The 17994-nt window shown below is 68.1% G+C and overlaps 1 protein-coding gene across 1 annotated transcript; it reads right to left on the bottom strand.

The window, feature by feature from the left end:
- Positions 1-475: 475 nt before the first annotated feature.
- On the bottom strand, positions 476-4602 carry LBX2 (ladybird homeobox 2). The gene is made up of 2 exons (XM_074148084.1): positions 4278-4602; positions 476-894 (listed from the first exon to the last, which is right to left on the bottom strand). The coding sequence occupies exons 1-2, from the start codon at positions 4600-4602 to the stop codon at positions 476-478; spliced, it is 744 nt and encodes a 247-aa protein (XP_074004185.1).
- Positions 4603-17994: the final 13392 nt, after the last annotated feature.

Raw genomic sequence — 17994 nt, 5'->3', positions numbered from 1 at the left:
CGCGGCGGGACCGGGGGGGTCCCTGGTGCCCCGTGCTCCGGCAAGGCCCCCCTGGCCCAGGTAAGCCGACAGAGCTGAGCATCCCCCCGGTGTGTGCTCACGGTCCGGGGGGTGCGGGGGTTGCCGTCTGTCCCGTCCGCCGCCGGAGCCCTTCCGCGTCCTTAATAAGGTGTCGCCTTTATTCCAAATATTTACACCCGGGCGGGCCGGGCCGGGCCCCCGCACTGTGCCTCCGGCTCTCGGGGCGGCGGGGCCGCGGACGGGCCGGCGGGACAGACACGATAGAAAATAAAATAAAAAAAGAAAAAAAAAAAAAAGAAAAAAAAAGAAAGACGGACAAAAAAAAAAAAAAAAAAAAGGAAAAATTGCACCAATTCCCGCCGGGGCGGGGGCAGCGCGGCCACCCCGTCCAGCCCGGGGGCTCGGTCAGTCTCGGTGCCGGCCCGGGACCCCCCCGGCCTCCACCGTCACCGCCTCAGTCCCCCACGTCGATCTCCTCTTCCGAGAGCTCGGCGGCGGCCGCCGGCGGTGCGGGTCCGGGTCCGGGTCCGGGACCGGGACCGGGACCGGGTCCTGGTGGGCGCGGGGGGTCGGGCATCGCCGCCAGCTGCTGGAGGGCGGCGGGGGGCAGCGCCTGCAGCGAGGCCACGTCGGCCCGCAGCTCCTCCAGGTCTCGCTTGAGTTTGGCCCGGCGGTTCTGGAACCAGGTGATGACCTGTGCCGTGCTGAGCGCCAGCCGCGCCGCCAGCTGGTCCCGGTCCGCCGGGGACAGGTATTTCTGCCGCAGGAACCGCTGCTCCAGCTCGTAGATCTGCTGGTTGGTGAACGCCGTCCGCGACTTGCGCCGCTTCTTGCAGGCCGGGCGCTGCCCCAAGGCGCCCAGCGGCTCCCGACCTGCGGGGACAGCGGGCTCAGCGCGGCGGAACCGGCACCGGCAACGGCACCGAGCCCAGCCGGGCCCGTCCCGCCCCTGCCCCGCCAACCCTCGCCTGCCCGCCGCCGACCCCTTCCCGGCCGTGAAACGCCGAACCCGGTCGAACCGACCCCAGCCGAGCCGCGCCGTGCCCCAGCCTCGGCACTGCCCGCGACGCTGCCCGGGCCCGGCGCCGGGAGCCGAGAGCTGGCTCTGCCGCCCCACCGCCGCTCCCGCCTGGCCCCGCGCCGTTCCGCAGCGGCCTCGGTCCCACCGGAGCCACCGCCCGCTGCGGCGCGGGGCCGAGCCCACCCGTGTCCCGCCGGCGGCGCAGTCAGGCAGTCCCGGGGCTCCAGTCCGGCTCCTCCCCACCGGCGGCTCGCCACGACGCGGGCGCCGGATGGGTCCGTGAGCCCGGCCCGCTGCCCCGGGGCCCGTACGGGGAACCGAGAGCGGAGCCCCGGGCGGAGGGGCCGGACCGGCGGCACGAAGCGCGGCAGTTCGCCCGGTCTGCTGCCTGTGTTTTCGCTCAGCGATTATCAGGAGCCCCGGTGCCGGCGGTCCCGGGTCCGTCCGGATCCCCGTGGGTCAGGTCCCCGCCGCCGCTCTCGGCACGGCCGCGTCGCAGCCCCGAGGCCCCGATCCAGCCGCGCTCCGGCGCTGCTGCCGGTGGAGGAGAAGAGAAACCTCCGGTGAGACGCGGCCCGTGTCCGCCCGCGGCATCGGCAACGGCTCCACATCTGCCGCGGGGTCCCGATCCCAGCCCGTTACAGCCTCTCTGCCGCCGACGGGACAGATCCGCCGCTCAGTAACGCGGCTCCCGGGGTTCCTGCACGGTCGGTCCGTGCGTTCCCCGTTAACGGCTCCAGCTCTCTTCGCCGCTGAGGGCCCCCGGTGCCGCCCTGCCCGTCCCGCTGCCCGCGGCGTGGGCTCCGCACCCCTGGGACCCCCGGCCGCCGCCCCCACCCGCCGTGGGCTGCGAGTGGGTCCGTCCGCGCAGCGGCCTCGGTCGTTCATTACCGGAGCCCCGGGATGTTCCGGTCGTGTCCGTGGGTCCGTCCGGGAGACGGGGCTTTACCTCAGTCCCGGAACCCCGCGCTGCCCCGTTTCTGTCCGTCGGGGCAAAGAAATGTTGGTTTTTTTTTTTCGTTTATCACGGGAGCCCCGCTGTGCCCGGCCGTGTCCGTCCGGCCGTTCGGGTAATGGGGTTTTACTTTAATTACGATTTAACCTCGATCTGTTCCCTTTCTGTCCGTGTGTCCGTCTGCCTGTGGGCCCCAGTTCATTTCGCCGTTAGCCGCGGACTCCCCGTCCTGCCCGGCCGGGGAAGGGTCTTTTTTGGGGGGGTTTTGGTTTTTTTTTCGCTAATTAGGAAAACCCGCTCCGCCCGGCCGTCTCCCGTCTGCCTGGCCGGGAAACGGGGATTTACCTTCATTTCGGGAGCCCTGCTCTGTCCCGTTTCTGTCCGTCTGGATAAGGTGATTTTTTCGCTTATCGCAGGAGCCGCGCTCCGCCCGTTCCCTGTCCGTCTGTCTGGCCGCGCAACGGTTCTTTTCGTTAATTACCGCAGCCCCGCTTCGCCGGGTGTGTCAGTGTGTCCCACCGGGTAACGTTTGGTTTTTTTTAACCACAATTCCGGGAGCCCCGAGCTGTTCCCTTTCTGTCCGTCTGTCTGTCCGTGCAACGGCTTCTTTTCGTTAATTACAGGAGCGCTGATCTCCTCGGCCGTGTCCGTCTGTCCGTCCTGGTAAGGACATTTTCTTTTTTTTCGTTAATCACGACAGCCCTGCTCTGTCTCTCCATGTCCGTCTGTCCGCCCGATAAGGGGGTTTCGTTAATTACCAGAGCGCCATTCGGCCCGTCCCTGCCCGGCCCGGGAAGGGATTTTCTTTTTGGTTAATTGCAGGAGCTCGGCTCTGTCTGTCCAGTCGGGCAAGGGTTTTTTTCGTTAACGGCGGGAGCAGCGCTCTGCTCGTCCCTGTCCGCCTGGGGAAGGTATTTCTCGGTTAACAACGGGAGCCCCGCTCTGTCTATCCGTGTCCGTCTGTCTGGCGGGGTAAATATTTTTTCGTTAACGGTGAGAGCCCCGCTGTGCCCATCCGTGTCCGTCTGTCGCCCGGCTAAGGTTTGGCCTTTTTTTCGTTAATCACGGAGCCCAGCTCTGTCTGTCCGTCTTTGCATGTTCGTCCCGGTAAGGGGTTTTTTTTTTCGTTAACTGCGGGAGCCCCGCTCTGTCTGTCCATGTAAGGGATTTTTCGTTAATCGCGGTCACCACGCTCTGCCCGACTGTGTCCATCTGTCCGGTCGATGGAGGACTTTTGTCTGGGGCGGGCGACATGGCCCCGGTTGCCACTCGTTCCCTCTGTCCGTCCGTCCTTCCTCCCGCTCTCAGGGTGGGTTTCCCTGCTGGGGTCGAGCCGGGGACCGGTGGGGTCGGTTCGTTCCCGCGGGGACAACGACACGCCGGCTCTGCCGGGCCCGGTGCCCCGTGGGAACCGCCGCCGGTCCGCGCCGCCCCGCAGGCAACGTCCGTGAACGGGGAGCGGCTGCCCGATCCCGCCGGGAACCGCGCCGGTCCCCCGGCCCCACTGGTAACGGGTTTCTGCTGGAGAACCGAGGCCCGGCCGGAGCCACCGCCCCGGCCGCGGGGGCCCGCCGGGACTCGGGGACACCGGCGCCGGTAACGGGTTTTCGTTGCCGACGGGCCCGATCCGCCGCTCTGCCCCTGCACTCGGTCACGGTCACGGTCACGGCTCGGCGGGGCCGGGTGCCGCCGATCCGCCCGGCGCAGCCCGGCCGCTGCCGCGGGACCGATTCGCCGCCCGGTACCGTGGCTACCGCGGCCCGAGGCCGGGTCGGTCCCCGCGCCTCCTGGTAAAGCTGCCGGGCCCGGCCCGGCCGGTCTTCCCGGTGCTCCAGGCCGCCTACACCGGTGTCTCGGTCCTGGTCGCGGCTCACCCGCCGCTGCAGGCTGGGGAGCGGGCTCGGCCGGGGCTCGCTAGGGCTCTCGGTGCCCGGCCCCAGGCCTTTCCCCCCGTGCGGGCCTCGGCCGCCGGTGTGGCTCCGGGGAGCGGTGCCAGGGCTGCCTCGGCCGGGATGCCGTGTCCCCGTGGCCTTGGGCGAGCACCGGACCCTTCCCGGCCCGCGGCCGCCGGGTCTCGCGGCCGCCCTCGTCCCTCCGGGACACGAAGGAAACTTACCGGGGCCGCGACGGGCTAGGGGCGAGGAGAGACCACGGTCCCACCACGGGCCCGGCGGCGACGCAGCCCCGAGGCCCCCAGCCTGCCGGCACCGGCACCTGCCCCGTCCCCGTGTCCCCCCACCCCCTCCGGCGGAGCCCCCGCCGCCCCGCGCCGCCCGGTACCTTCGGCAGCCTGCAGGACGCCCAGCTCCAGCCCCTGGAAGGTTTTGCTGGCGAGCTCCTCCAGCGCGCAGAGCGGCGAGGACGGGGCGCAGCCGCCGCCGCGGGGCCCCGCCGCCTTCTCGGGGAGCCGGGCGGGGGGCGCGGCGGGGCCGGGGCCAGGAGGGCTCCCGCCGCGGGGCCGCCCCAGGATGTCCTCGATGCCGAAGGGGGTCAGCGGCTTGTTGGAGTTGGCGGGCGGCGGGAGCTGGTCCAGGGCGCTCCGCCGGCGGCCGCCGCCCGGGGGGTGCAGCGGGGGGGAACCGGCCGCCTCCCGCGCCGAGGTCATGGCGCGTCCCCGCTCCCGCACCGGGGCCGCCTCAGCACCGCGCCCGCCTCATCCCGCCGGGGTCCCCCCCCCTCTCGCCGCCGCCGTCCTGCCCGCGCATCAAGCCGCGGCCGCACTTAAACCCCGCGGGCGCAGCCCGCCCCCTCGGCGGGGGCCCGGCGGCGGCGGCGGCGGAGGGGAGCTCTCGGCCTCCCGGCGCCGGGAGCCGCTCGGCGGGGCTGGGCAGCTCCGCGCCCGCCGCAGCTCCCCCCCACCCCCACCGCGGCCCCGGTGCCGCAGCCTTAAAGACCCGGGGCCGGGGCGGCAAATTGGGCACCGGGAGGAGGAGGAGCCACCGACGTGGGGGGAGTGAGGGGGTGAGGCGGGGGGCACCGCTCCCTCTCCACCGCCGTACCGGGATGTAGACAGGGCGCAGCACCGCGCCTCCCCCTTGTATAGCGATTTTAATACCCCCCCCCGGGGGGCGGCCGGTGGGTGCCCGCTGCCCCCCCCACTCCCCCCAACCCCCGCATCCTCAGCGGGGCTTTTACCGTCGCGAAAAATTTATTAGCTCTCCTGCTCTAAAATGCCCCATAAAAGCGCAGGGGCCGCTGCGTCTGGGAGTGATTAGGCCGCTTCGGGTGGGTTTTGGGTTTCAGAGCGTGGCCCGGCCATAAATCCGCCCCCCCCCACCCCTCCCCGGCACTGCCCTCCCCGGTACAAATAGCTCCGGGATCCCAATCGCTCGTAAAAATCCTGGGGACGCCCGCACACGCAGGTGAGCCCCGGCTGTCGACACGGGGTCCAAATTCTCTGGTGGGATTGGGACTAGGAGATACCGAATTGCCCCCAGAGGGGTGATTCGGTATCTCCTAGTCCCAGTCCCACCCAGTGCCCCCATGGGTTTGCTGCTGGGATGCTCTGGGTCTAGTGAGGGGACACGGGGGAGGACATGGTGGTGGTGGGGAGGGTGCAGAGGTCATGGCAGTAATGAGAGAAAATGAACCTGTGGGTGGGGGGGTGGCGGGAGAACCGTGCCGGGCTGGGGGAGCAGGTGCAGGGGGACCCAGCAGCGTCGGTGCTGGGAGGGGTTGGGGGCTTCCAATCTTGCTGACAAAGGCAGAACGCGATCCCCCGGCTGGAAATTGGAGTTAGACAAATTCAACCTTGAAATTTCCCAGCAGCCGGAGCAATTAAACGCCGGAGCGGGCGGCGGGCGGGGGTGGGGAGAGGGCTCCGGCAGCCTGGGATCAAACTGATTTGGGAAAGGTTTGCAGGCTGCACCCAGAAAGTGCCAGCCAGGGAGTGCGGCTGTCCCGGCGTGGTGCTGCCAGACGGGCCCTGCTCCCATGGGCACACAGGGGCCCCTCGCTCACTGGCGTGCAGGTCACTGCAGGCCACCGCGGTGGCTGCCTCGCACGCGGCTTTTGTCCTCTCCGGAGGGCTCGCTCACATGGTCGGTGACAACGCGATGTTGGGAGGCAAGGGGAGATGATGGAGCTGCTCCTGCTGTGTTTGCAGCTGGCTCCCATGGTTTGTTGGGGTCGGTGCCTGTCCCCAGGGTGCAGGCAAGCCATGTCGCCTGCTCGTGTCCTGGCTGCTGGGTGCACAGGAGCTGCCGGTGGACCTGGGCTTAGCTGGGCCAGCGCTGTGTGGCATGAGGGCAGCATGCCAGACATGAGGCCCCGGGTATCCAGCAGGCAGGGGTGGGGAAGGGGCACAGCCTGTGCACAGCCTTTCTCCCCCTGGTCCCAGCCCCAACTGGCGCCTGCGCCCTGGGCTCCATCCCAACTAATGCCCTGTGACATGCACCAGGAAATTGCCACTCAGGCTAATTCCTTGTTCTTGTGCCGATCAGGGCTCCCAGCCACCATGGCCCACAGCAACCTCCCTCCCCTGCAACTCCAGCTGCTCGGGGACTGGAGGGAGATTTGCTGCAGAGTCCTGGGCTGGCAGCACCCGGAGGACTCCAGCCAGGCTGGGCCCTGGGCACCAGGCAGGACAGGCAGGAGCTGGGCTGGGACCCAGGCAGATCTCCAGATGCAGTGCTCGGTATGATGGGATGCAATATCACCACTGCTACCATGGCCCCTGCCCCATCTCCCCTGCCCATTGCCCCACTGCAGTTGGGGTGAAACCCCTGTGCAGCAGCCAGGTGCCCAGGGGTGCTCTGGGGAACCAGATGCTTCTTGATCCCCACTCACGCCCCATGACCTGCCCAGTGAGGCAGCCCGGGGTGCTGCCAGGGTGAGCTGAGCAGCCTGGGTCCTGTCCAGCCCCCAGGCAGCACTGAGGCCACAGCAGATGCTGTGGGCAGGGCAAGGGCACAGGCATGGCGATGGGCACAGCTGCAGGGATGCAGTGCAGGCATGCCCCCAGCCGAAGCAGCGCTCCCCACCACTGTAGCAGGCTCATCGCCCCAGCTGCCCCCGGGTCCCCAGCCCCAGTGCAGGGTGAGCCTCAGTCCCCAGCTCGCCGCCGGGCAGGGGAAGCGTCAGCTCCAGCTGCCAGGAACACAGGATGGGAAACGCTTTTCTCCCCTAAAGCAGGACACACAGTGGAAAACAAAAAGAGAGCTCTAAAAATTTTGCAGGAACACTGGAGCTTCCTGCGGAGAGGGGCAGAGCGCCCTGCGCTGGCCAGGCGCCCGCAGCCGGCGGGACGGGGACAGGCATGGCTGCTTGGACAGAACCGGGGGCACCTCAGGGCAGTGCACCCTGGTGTGGCACTGCCGCCTCCCATCTTGGCTCCCAGGCCTCCGTCCTGTTGGGGCTCAGGTCCCCTGGGGGGCGTCCCTGTGGCTCCCTGGAGGGTCTGGGACTGCATGTAAGGCCCGGGCCCTTGGCTCCCTAGCCACTCCCCAGCCTGCCATGGCTGCTGCTGCGAGCCTGGCCGGGGCTGATGGCAGTGCCCGGACATGCCAGGGCCAAGCCCCTTGTGCCCTTTCCCCGGCAGCTGTGCCAGGCTCTGCACCACTCGTGTGTGTGGGTGTGTGTGTGCACAGAGGAGAGTGTGCGTGTGCTGGGAACCATCCCTGCCAGTGGCTGGGGCTGCCCTGTCCCCCAACTCAGGACACCCATGGCTCCAAGCACCAGCAGCTCTGAGTGCCCCAGCTCACGGGCACCCACAGGGGTAGCACTGGGGCCACTCACCCCTGCGTGCTCACAGCCCTGCTGCAGCTGGCCCAGGAGCAGGCTGGCGGGACAACATTGCCCCGCGCTGGGGTGCCTGTGCCGTGCCGGCAATTCCCCGTGCCGGGGTAACGTGATTAGGGGCGGGAGGCGGCAGCTCAGCCTGCTAATACGCTTATGCCCCAGCACCGCGCTCTGCCCCTGATCTATTATTTAGTGGATCCATTTCAATAACGCAGCTCCGTGCCGGAGCGCCTGGCAGTAACTTGATTAGGGGCGCTCCCAGCCCCGCGCCGGAGCTGGAGCTGCAGAGCAGTTTGCACATGGAAATTGCTTGCAAATGAATTTTCCTTTAATAAGGGGAATAGCTCGGTGCAAAATTAAACCATCAGTAGTGGAGGCAAGCGGGGCATCACCGGGGGAGCTGCCGGCAGCACCGCGCCCCGCGCCAGGGGAGGAGACCTGGCCAATTATTGGCAATAAATCCTGACCCCACTTGCGGGGCCGGCGGCCGCGGGCAAAGCCACGACTAATGGGATTACACCTCGCTCCGGTAAACGGGGATTAATGTGCCGGGAGCCAGGGGACGCTGGGGATCCCCCACCAGGGGTTGTTGGCAAATGATCTATTCATTAACACGCGCCGACCTCGCTGCGCACACCAGAGCGGGGCTGACCCCAGCTTCATTACGCAGCGAGCACAGAGGGGAGCGGTGGCAGGGATGGGAACAGGGATGGGGATGGCCCCAGGGCTTGTGCCCCCCAGGAGCGGTGGGGCGGTGGGGGAGCTAGGTTCACAAGACATGTGGGACACAACACACATCTCAGCTGCTTCTACACACGTGTGCTGGTAGGTGCAGGTGCAGCCTGGCGTGCAGGCACACTTGTGTGCCTGCCTGGTGCGTATGCGTGTGCACAACCACCACCACCTTCCCCCAACAGACATCCTGCCGCTGCATGTGTGGGTACAGCCATGCATACACATGCACAGGCATGTACAACCAAGTGCAGGCGTGCAGCAGTTGTGCACAGAGGTGCTCACAGAGCACCAAGACACCAGCTCACATGTGTGCAGAGCTGCCACATGCCAGTGGAGGCACACACGCATGTGGTGGCACATATGCCAGGTCCGGGATGCCAAAGACTGGCCACGCTGGGGGCAAGAGCAGGACATGGCCCTGGAAAGGGAGGGGCACCCAGGCAGGGATGAGGGAGGATGCTACAGGGACCCCTGCCCAGCACTGTGCGTGGGGGAAGTGGTGTGCTGGGGTCAGGGGGTCCCTCTGGTCCTGTCCCCAGCTGCCGCCCCCCCACCTCGGGACCCCCTCCCTGCTCCAAGGCCTCCATATGGGCCTGGGCCAAACTCCAGCCAAATGGGCCAGTGGGGGGGTTGCATTTCAAAGCCTCTGGCTAGAGCAAACGCTGCTGCCCCCCCGCCGGGCTGTAGCCCGCCTGCGCCCCCTGACCCCAGCATGGCAGGGCTGGCGGGGACCTTCCCATCCTCTTCCCCAGGGCTGATGGGGATGGTCCTGCCCCCCTCCCCAGGGGGAGAGCTGCCCCACTGGGAGATGTGGGGCAGGAGGTGGGACCCTCTGGCAAGGGGCCTGAGCTGGGTGGCACCATGCTGGGACCCCCGCAGGGGTCGGGGTTCCTCCCGGGGTTGATCTAGGGCTCGCAGCTGTGCTGGCTGGGGGAGAGGAGCTGCAGGGGGAGATGTTGGGCAATGGGAGGGAGGGCAGGTTGGGGCGGTGGGTCGTGGGAACCCCGTCCCCATTGTGTGGGGCTGTGCACCCGCCGCCCACAAAGGCAGGGGGGCTGTTTGTGGCAGGAAGCGGGCAGGCAGCACCGTCTCACTGCCGCCGCTTCCTTCCCAGCGCCGCAAATAGCTGGGACGGGCGGGTGGAGCAGGGGCTGCGCAGGACAGGGGGACACTGAGGGACTGCTCTCCTGTGCCACCCCTGGCACCCCCAAGGGCCTTGACCCACTCTCTCTGGGCACAACTGGAGCAGGGTGGGGTGCTCCGGCCATGGTCTGAGGGGTATTTGCGTGTGGGACACCCTGTCCCCTCAATGTCCCCATGTCACCAGGACCCTTGGGGGAACCCAGCTGCCAAGGGGAGTGGGCACATCCCTGGTCTGGGGATGGGATCACATGGCCGATGTGGCCATGAGGATTCAATTAGGGCATGAGCGCGGGGGGCTCGGCTCAGCCCCGCGCCGGGCAGCGCGGTGAGGAAATGGCTCGTCTGAGCCGCTGACAGCCCGGCCCCACGCCCAAGATGAACGACCGACGGATTAAAGCTCCGCACGCTGACAGGGCGCACCTGAGCGAGGAGCAGGGCCAGGGCGGCTGCGGGGGGGGCCCAGATCCCAGCCCCGGTGCTGCCAAGGGGCCACTGAGAGGACAGGAGGAGGGTCTCAGATGGCCCAAGGGGTGGGGGGACGGTGGCACCGGGAGGATGCACCCTGGGGATGGGTACCCATGGCCTCATGGGAGCAGGGGATGGGTGGGTGAGAGGGAGGGCGAGCAGGGCATCCCTGGCAGCGCCCCACACAGGGTGACACGCAGGGACAGTGGGGCTGCAGCGGCACAGCCCACACTCCTCTGGCACACACCACCCTGCAGGAGCAGGGACACGCAGCTGGGGCCCACTGGGGTGCCCTCTGTGGGAGCGTCCCAGCCTGCACCCCCAGACCCATCCGTCGGCCACCGAGCTGGCAGCGCACGGGACTGGGGGGATCGATGGGCTGTGGCGGGTTGGGTCAGCGATATCATTAACCCCGGGGAGGCAGCCCGGCCGCGCCGCTCAGAGGTTAATTAAAAAGAAAAGTGCAATGAAACGCGGCAGCGGTGGCGGGGGGCTGGCGTGGCAGCACTGGTGTGGGCAGCCGGCACGGTGCTTCTGGGGCCACTGTTGATTGCATGTATCGGCACAGGCTGTCACATAGCGGGTGGGGGCTGTGGGACAGTGTGGGGGGGCAGGTGGCATCTGGGGTGGCCCCATCCCACACATGTGAGGTGCCCAGGTGGGATTGTGGGGGACTGTGTGCATGTGCATGTGTGTGTGTGTGCACCTACGTGTGTGTGCACCACCATCAGTGTATGCATTTGGATACTCGACACGCACAGGCATGGGGGCACCTGTGTGCCCCGGAGCCAGGGGGACCCAGCTGTCCTGGTGAGGGGCATGGTGAGGGCTGTGCCATGCTATGCCATGCGGTGCCGTGCTGTGCCGTGCCACGTGGCAGAGCCAGGCGGGAGGAAGAAGAGCCGTCGCAGAGGAAGCCCCATCCTTCCTCCTCCTCCCATCCCATCCCAGCTCTATTCTTAGCCCCGGTCTGTTCTGCATCCTCCCTGCCTGGCCAGGGTCCGGCCCTGCGCCCCAGTGGGACCCTGGAGGCAGGAGAGTGAGGGGACCCCACTGCGGGGACCCCATTCCTCCCCAGCCCCCCCTTCTTGCCCCCAGCTGCCACCGTAACTCTAGACCGACGGCTGTGCTGCGGTGGCTGTCCCATAGCCCCCACAGCATGGCACGGCATGGCACGCAGGTGGGGGCCAGGCATCCAACATGCTGGAGCAGGATCAGACCCTCCTGCCCATTGGCATCAGCCCTCATGCAGACCCCAGCATTGCCAGATGTCCCCTGACCTGTCCCTGTCCTGGGAGCTGGCTGTGGGGCTGGGGGGTAGTCCTCTGTCCCCCAGGGCTGAGGGCATGGGGAGGGGGATGGAGCACCTGGGGCACTGGGGGGGAGGAAGCCTCGGGTGGGCAGACAGTGCCTCCAGGGACAGTACCCCTCTTGATGTGGGGAATGGACTGTGGTGATGGCATCACTCCCAGGACAGAGACACTGGGGACCTTGCCTGTCTGGGCATCCTGGGGATGTGGCTCTCTGGGTTTGGGGACCTGGGACCAGAGGGGTGTCTGCATGCCTGGGGCAGGGGCTGCATGAGCACCCACCATGACCAGGCTTGCAGTGGCCTGGCTGGCCACAGTGGTCCACGGTGATCCCTGTATGGTGGGGCCGTTCCTGGGCCATGGCAGGGGTGGTGGGGTCGGTGCGGCAGCACCACATTCCTGCACCCGGTGGGGTGATCCGGTTACCGGCTGGCCCAGCCCGGCTGCTGGCCCCACGATTAATCTTCCCGGGTGCCCTTTGGAATTTGCTGCCCGAGGCCCCACAGGGTGCAAGGGGTTCGGCCTGACATGGGCTGGGACGGTAGAGCAGGGGCAGGGGCTGGCGGCGGCCAGCCCGGCACAGGAGCAGCAGTGGGCCAGGAGAGCAGGATGATGGATGGGGACAGGCATGATCCTCTCAGCCTCAGCACTATCCCTGGCACTGGTGGGGTGACTGCAGCCCTGCCAGGGCAGGTGGCATGGGCATGTACCCACCTAAGCCAGGAATGGGCATGAGGACAAGGATGGGGATGGGAATGAGGATGGTGATGGAGTTGCCTCCCAGTTCACCCCTCTGGGATCACCTCTCCACCCTGCCGGGGACCCTCCCTGCCCCACCAGCCCCTGCACCGCAGTGGATGCCTGGTGCCACCAGCAGAACCACTGGACGCGGGTGCTGCATAATTGTGGAGCAGGAGAGGGGCCTGCGCCGCCCGCGTGATTTGGGATCACATGCAATTAGCCGCCAGACGGAGACGCAGCGTTTCAATAACCCACTGAATTGATTTAGGGAGAGTGGGACTGGGCGGGTGGCAGCCGCGACAAGATGAGCCCCCTCCGTGCTGGGAATGAGGTTCCAGGGACACCCGCTGGCCCCTGCCCACCCCGTGAGCAGTGGGACCCCCTGCTCTGGCCAAGGATGGGCTGTAGAGGGGTGCAGGGGTGGAAATGGAGCAGGGGGTGCCCAGAGCCATGAAACCCAGCCTGGGAAAGAGGCAGCATGACAAGGTGCTGGACGTGGGGCTCGCTGCCCCCTGTGGCACAGCCCCCTCAGCCCGTCACAGCCCCAGGGCATCCCGCACACCCCTCCTGCCCAGGGATGTGCCATGGCTGAGCAGGCACCTGCCCGCTCGGCTTCCCTGCCCCCTGCCAGGGATCCCGCTCTTGCCTTTCCAGACAGCCGGTGATGACGGAGCTGCTGTGGTGGGAGTGAGCCCGGACCCTGCTTGCAGCCCCCGCACAGCCTGGCAGAGCCACAGCTGAGCCAGGAAAGGACGCATGGGGGCTGCTGGGCCACAGCATGCCCTGATGTTGAGAGGGCATGGACGCTGGCGCGGCAGCAGAAGGGGCTCAGCCCAGTGTGTGCATGGAGTGTCCGAGATCACTGAGCCCAGCAATGCCCTGGCAGGGCTAGGGGTGTCATGGCATGGTCCTGGCACCCCGTCCCCCCAGGTGGGCACTACCGCTGGTAACCGGGAGTGGGAATGCTGGGGAGCCGGCTGTGCCTCTGCCCATGGCGCAGCAGGGAGTGGGACGGGAGCACTGTCCTGCTGGGCACAGAGCCGCCGGCTCCGCCGGGACCGAGGGCTTCCTGCGAGGAAGGTGGGACAAGGAGGGGAAGACAATAAAACCCAGGAAATGCTCTGAATAGCGAAGGTAACCACTGTGCCGGGCCCTCGCCGCCGGCGCTGAGCCGAGCCGGAAGCCTCGGGGCACTGGAGGTGGCCGGGCAGGGAGAGGGGCAGCGGGGACCCTCCTGTATCCCTGGCACAGGCGGCACCGTGCGGTGCATCGGGCCGGGCTGAGCCCTCACTGGCTGCCGGTGTTTCCAAGCTTGCATTGATTTGCCCTAAAAGCCTCAGCCCGGGTCCTGCCCGTTAAACTGTGGCCTGTTTTACTGCTGGTGGGGTCAGCGGGGAGCAGGGGAGTCCAGTGGGGCTATGGGGAAGGGGCTGGTCAGTGTTGTCTGTCCCCACAGCACCAGGGCAGGGTGCCGGCACTGGGGGTACACAAACCCAAGGATGGGAGCATGAATGGGACCAAGGGGCGAGGAGGTAGGAGCACCCATCCCGTGTTCCCCGCCTGGCCAGGACTGCAAACGCCCCCCTCCGGCCATGCCCTGGGACCCTGCAGGGAAGCGGGGAGCATCCCTGGCTGGGATGGCTCCAGGGCAGCCATTTGCCTGTGCCCAGGGCACTTTCAATGGGGGCAAAGTGTGGCCAGTCGGAGGCAAGGGGACCGGATGCCATCCCACACTGCGGGTCCCTGTGCCATACGGCTCAGGCCAAGGTCCTCTCCTGCCCCAGGCAGGTCCCAGGTGAATGTGGGCTCGGCTGGTGCCCCTCACTGGGGCCGGGGCCGTGGGCGTGCGGCCGGCCGCGCCGCGCTCCCCCGAGCCTCCCAGCGCCGAGTGATTTATGGCCGGGGAAGCACGCGGCGCAGACAGATCGGGCCATAAAACCGGGGCAGGAAGTCGCCCGACTTCAAAGGCTGTGCGGGGCTGCGGCCGCAACAATAGCGGGGCCAGCGAGCGCCGTGCCGTGGCACCCACACTGTGGCACCCACACCATGGCACACACGCTGGCCCAGCCCTGGGGTCCTTGGTGGCACCCTCGTCTGAAAGCACCCCATACCTGCACCCTGTGCACGCCTGCACCCCACGTGTGCATCCCGTGTACATCCCATGCGCATTCCGTGTACCCAGGCAGTCAGTGCATGGGGCTGGTTGTGGGGCCGCCCCGTGGGCATTGAGGCCCCCCCCTCCATGGTGGTCCCAGAGCCTGCTGGGGTGTGCTGGGGTGGTGATCCTGTGGTGTGAGCACAGCCCCAGCGTGCATCCCCCCGCACCGTGCCCAGCGGCACGCAGGAAGGCTGGGGTGGGGGGGAGCATGGGCGGCCGCAGCCTTACAGACAAAGGGCTGGAGGAAACGCCGCCGTCCAAGATAAACTGGGAAAGGTGAGGGGGTGCCCTCCCGTCCCGCTCCCACGGCCCTGCCGCACGCCCGCGCCTGGAGATTGCCGGGGACACCCGCCCTGCCGCCACCCAGCACCTGGAGGATGCCGGGCTCGGGCTCGTCCTCGCAGCCAGGGCTGGGGGTGCAGCCTGGGCCGGTGGCAGGGTCGGGTGCCAGAGCATGGTGGCAGAGCTGGGTGCTGGGTCTGGGTGCCATGGCTGGTGTCATCACCAGCCTGGGCTGGCCCAAACTCCCCTGGGCGCCACACCAGTCCCCTGGCTTGAGGTGCAGACAGCATGGCTGTGGGGAGTGTCAGGGTCTTGGGGGCTGCTGGGGGGCACTGAGTGAGGAGTGGTCTCCCTGTGGCAAGTGCCACTTTCCCAGGCCCCCACAGCCGTGTTCCCCAGGGCCAGGACAGGGCCCGCTGCGGCCCCTCCATCTACAGGAAGGTGCCCCCCCGCTCCACATTCCCACAGTGGCAGGGCATCCCGGTGCCAGCACCGGTGCCCACATCCGCGGGAAGCCGGCAGGAAACCAGGCGCTGCTGTCCCGCCTGCCCTGGTCCCACTGCCTCTGCATGGGGCACGGCGGGGGCCGGTCGGTGCCGGCACGGTGCCGGAGGGCATGCGGGCACAGCATGCCGGCCCGTCAGAACTGCACGGCGTCGTTTAAAGACGATCAGGCAGTGACAGGAATTAAATTGTGTTTTGATTTTCTCATTAGCCTAATCTCCAGCGCGCCTCGTTACGGGGTAATTTCCCTGTGCCGACATGACAGCTCATTCCCACCATGACAGCCATATGCCAGCGTGCCCGTGCCGCACACTGGTGGTCACTGGGGTGCCTGACAGGGACAGCCATGTGCCCCGACAGGCCCGATGGATGCCCCTGGGGTGGGCTGTGGCATAGGAGGGTGTCAGGGTGTGAGGCGATGCTGGCCGGGCCCCATCACATGCGTCCCCACGGTGCCCATCCATCCTGCGCCCCGCAGAGAGGCACTGGCAGGTCCTGCTGTGCCACGGGCTGGCAGCCGAGTGGGACCCTGCGGTGTGGCCCAGCAGCTGGCCTGGCAGCATGGTGCTGCTATGCCGGCAGTGCCCGAGCTGGAGCTGGGAGGCCATAGTGATGCCGTGGGGGGGGATCACGGGGGTGTCACGGGGATGGTCCCACACACCGGGTCCCCGAGCACTGCCCCACTCACCCCAACAATGGGGTGTGAAGGTGGTGGCAGGCACAGGCAGCTCATTTGTCTCTGTCAGGAGCCGGCGTGGGAGATGGTGTTGCCGGAGCATGGCGGGGACAGCACAGCTGGGGGTGCTCAGCACCATCCCGCAGCCCTGCTTGCCTGTGGCACGGCTGGTGCCAGCACCATGTGTCGGCTGCCCGGGTGGCATTGGGGTCCAGCTCCTGTGCCCATCCATGGAATAGGGCAGGGGCTGGAGGGATGAGCAGGACCCCTGGAGCGAGTCCTCACGAGGCAGCTGCATTGCATGAGGCCTTTGGAGGGGGCCATGCTGTGCTCCTCTGCCAGGCACCTGCGGCCCCATAGCCCCTCATGGGGGTCACCACTCCACAGCCTGCCCATGGGGACTAGCTCCCTCAGGCCCCGCCGTCCCACCCATCACCTACACTGAGGGGCAGCAGGAAAGGGGAGAATGAGTCTCAGCAAGAAGTGGTGGGGAGAGGCCGTGAGACAGGAGTGGGGCAGCAGAATGGAGTGCTTGGGAATCTTGGCACAGGCTGCGCCATACTCCCAGTGCCACCTACCCTGTCACTCCTTGGTGGCCCCCAGGCACAGGGGCTGCAGAGTTGTGGGTGGTTCCACTGTCCCCATTGCAGAGCCAGGCTCACTCCAGGGACCTGAGGGCAGGGGAGTGGGAACCCCGGGGGTCCCAGCCCCCTAGCAGTGGGGAGCCATGCTGGGGACCATGGTGTGACCGGGCCGTGCTCAGGTCCTCCAGGGAAGGGCTGTGCAGCCCCCACCGCACCCCGGGTTAGGGCCAGTAGAAAGGGGGGCTCAGGTTTCCCTCTCTGCCGGGGCTGGAGCCTGGGGCCATTAGCCCCCTCGGAGCATGACGGGGGACGGGATATCAAAGCGCCTTTGCCCCGCGCTAAGCGGCGTGACCACAGCTCTCAGCTGGCCCCCGCCAACTCCACAGCCCCCATGACCGGACCAGGGGTGCAGGACCCTATCCTGGCACCTGTCCCTGCCCCCCAGCACTGCCCACGGCCTTAGCCTGCACTGGGACCAGGAAGTGGGGACCGGGGTCTCCCCACACACCTGAGTCCGTCCTGCACCCCTGGGCTCCCTCAGCTCCCCTGGGCTCAGCTTGCATCCCCCACCCAGGCTTGTCCTGCCCCCTCCCGGGCTCCCCTGTGAACCTGGATCTCCACGGTTGCCTGGGGCTCCACCTGCACCCCCAGCCTCTCCCTATCCCCCTGGGCCTCCCTGAATGCCCCGAACTCTCCATCTCCCCTTGCAAACCCTGCACTCTGGGATGCCTCACACCCCCTGCTGCCCCCGGCCCCCGCTGGACCCCTCCCCTTCCCTCCCGGGGTGGAGCACGGTGCAGATCCAGGCCCCGGCGGGCCATGGGGCCGGGCTGGACGGCGGGCAGGGGGCTGCTGGCACCGACCCCCGCGCCTGCCCCTGCTCCCGTCCCGGCGGGGGCTCATTTACCAACGTCAGCCCCGCAGTTGGTTTGAATTAGGCTCCTCCGCGGCCGGCACTGATAAGTGAAGGGGGCGCGGGGCTAGGGGGCGCGGGGGGCTCCCCGGCCCCGCTCCCGCTTCCTGCTCTGCCGTCTGTAACCGGCTGCCAGAGCCGCTGCTGAAAGACACGGGGACGGCCCCCTCCTGGCGGCCCGTCGCCCCCGCCGCCCCGCCATCCATCCATCCGTCCATCCACCCACCCGCCCGCTCCCACGGCCGGGCTGCCCTCCCCGCTTCCCGGGTTGGGACCCCCGTCATGCACCCCCAACCCGCCCCCCTCCGGCTCCGGCTGCCGCAGGGGGGAATGGGGGCTCCGGTGGCTGCCGGGGGAGGGGGCACGGACCCCAGCCCGGCCAAGCTGTACCGGGGTGCCGGCGGGCCCCAAGCACCCGCAGCACCCCGGGGCTGCCGGGCAGGAGCCGACACGGGGAAGCCCCAGGCACCGCGGAGCATTTGTGAGGCCGGGGGGACACACACATCATCCCCCGCTCCCCACCAGCCCCGGGACCCCCAGATGGACAGGGATCCTCGTCCCGGGCCGAGTGTCTCGCTGACCCCTGGCCTCTGCCCGCGTTTCACCACGTACTTAGCAGGGGTTTTCGGCACGGAGAGGCCGCGGCCGCCCCCGAGTGAGGGATGGCCGACAGCTGGGCCGGGGAGAGGGGCCGGTAACCGGATCCCCCGGCGGCGACGGCGGCTCGCGGGGTCCCGGGCGCGGGGT

This window comes from Numenius arquata, chromosome 5 (genome assembly GCF_964106895.1).
Source record: "Numenius arquata chromosome 5, bNumArq3.hap1.1, whole genome shotgun sequence".
NCBI classification, from domain to species: Eukaryota; Metazoa; Chordata; class Aves; order Charadriiformes; family Scolopacidae; genus Numenius; species Numenius arquata.
The sequence above is the reverse complement of the archived record's forward strand: the minus strand, read 5'-3'. Positions and strand labels throughout refer to the sequence as shown.

Bases quoted from the DNA above. Each gene is read 5' to 3' on its own strand.
- LBX2 (XM_074148084.1), bottom strand. From the start codon at position 4,602: ATGACCTCGGCGCGGGAGGCGGCCGGTTCCCCCCCGCTGCACCCCCCG. The intron at 895-4,277 runs GTACCGGGCGGC...CTGTCCCCGCAG, and splicing joins CGTCCTGCAGGCTGCCGAAG to GTCGGGAGCCGCTGGGCGCC.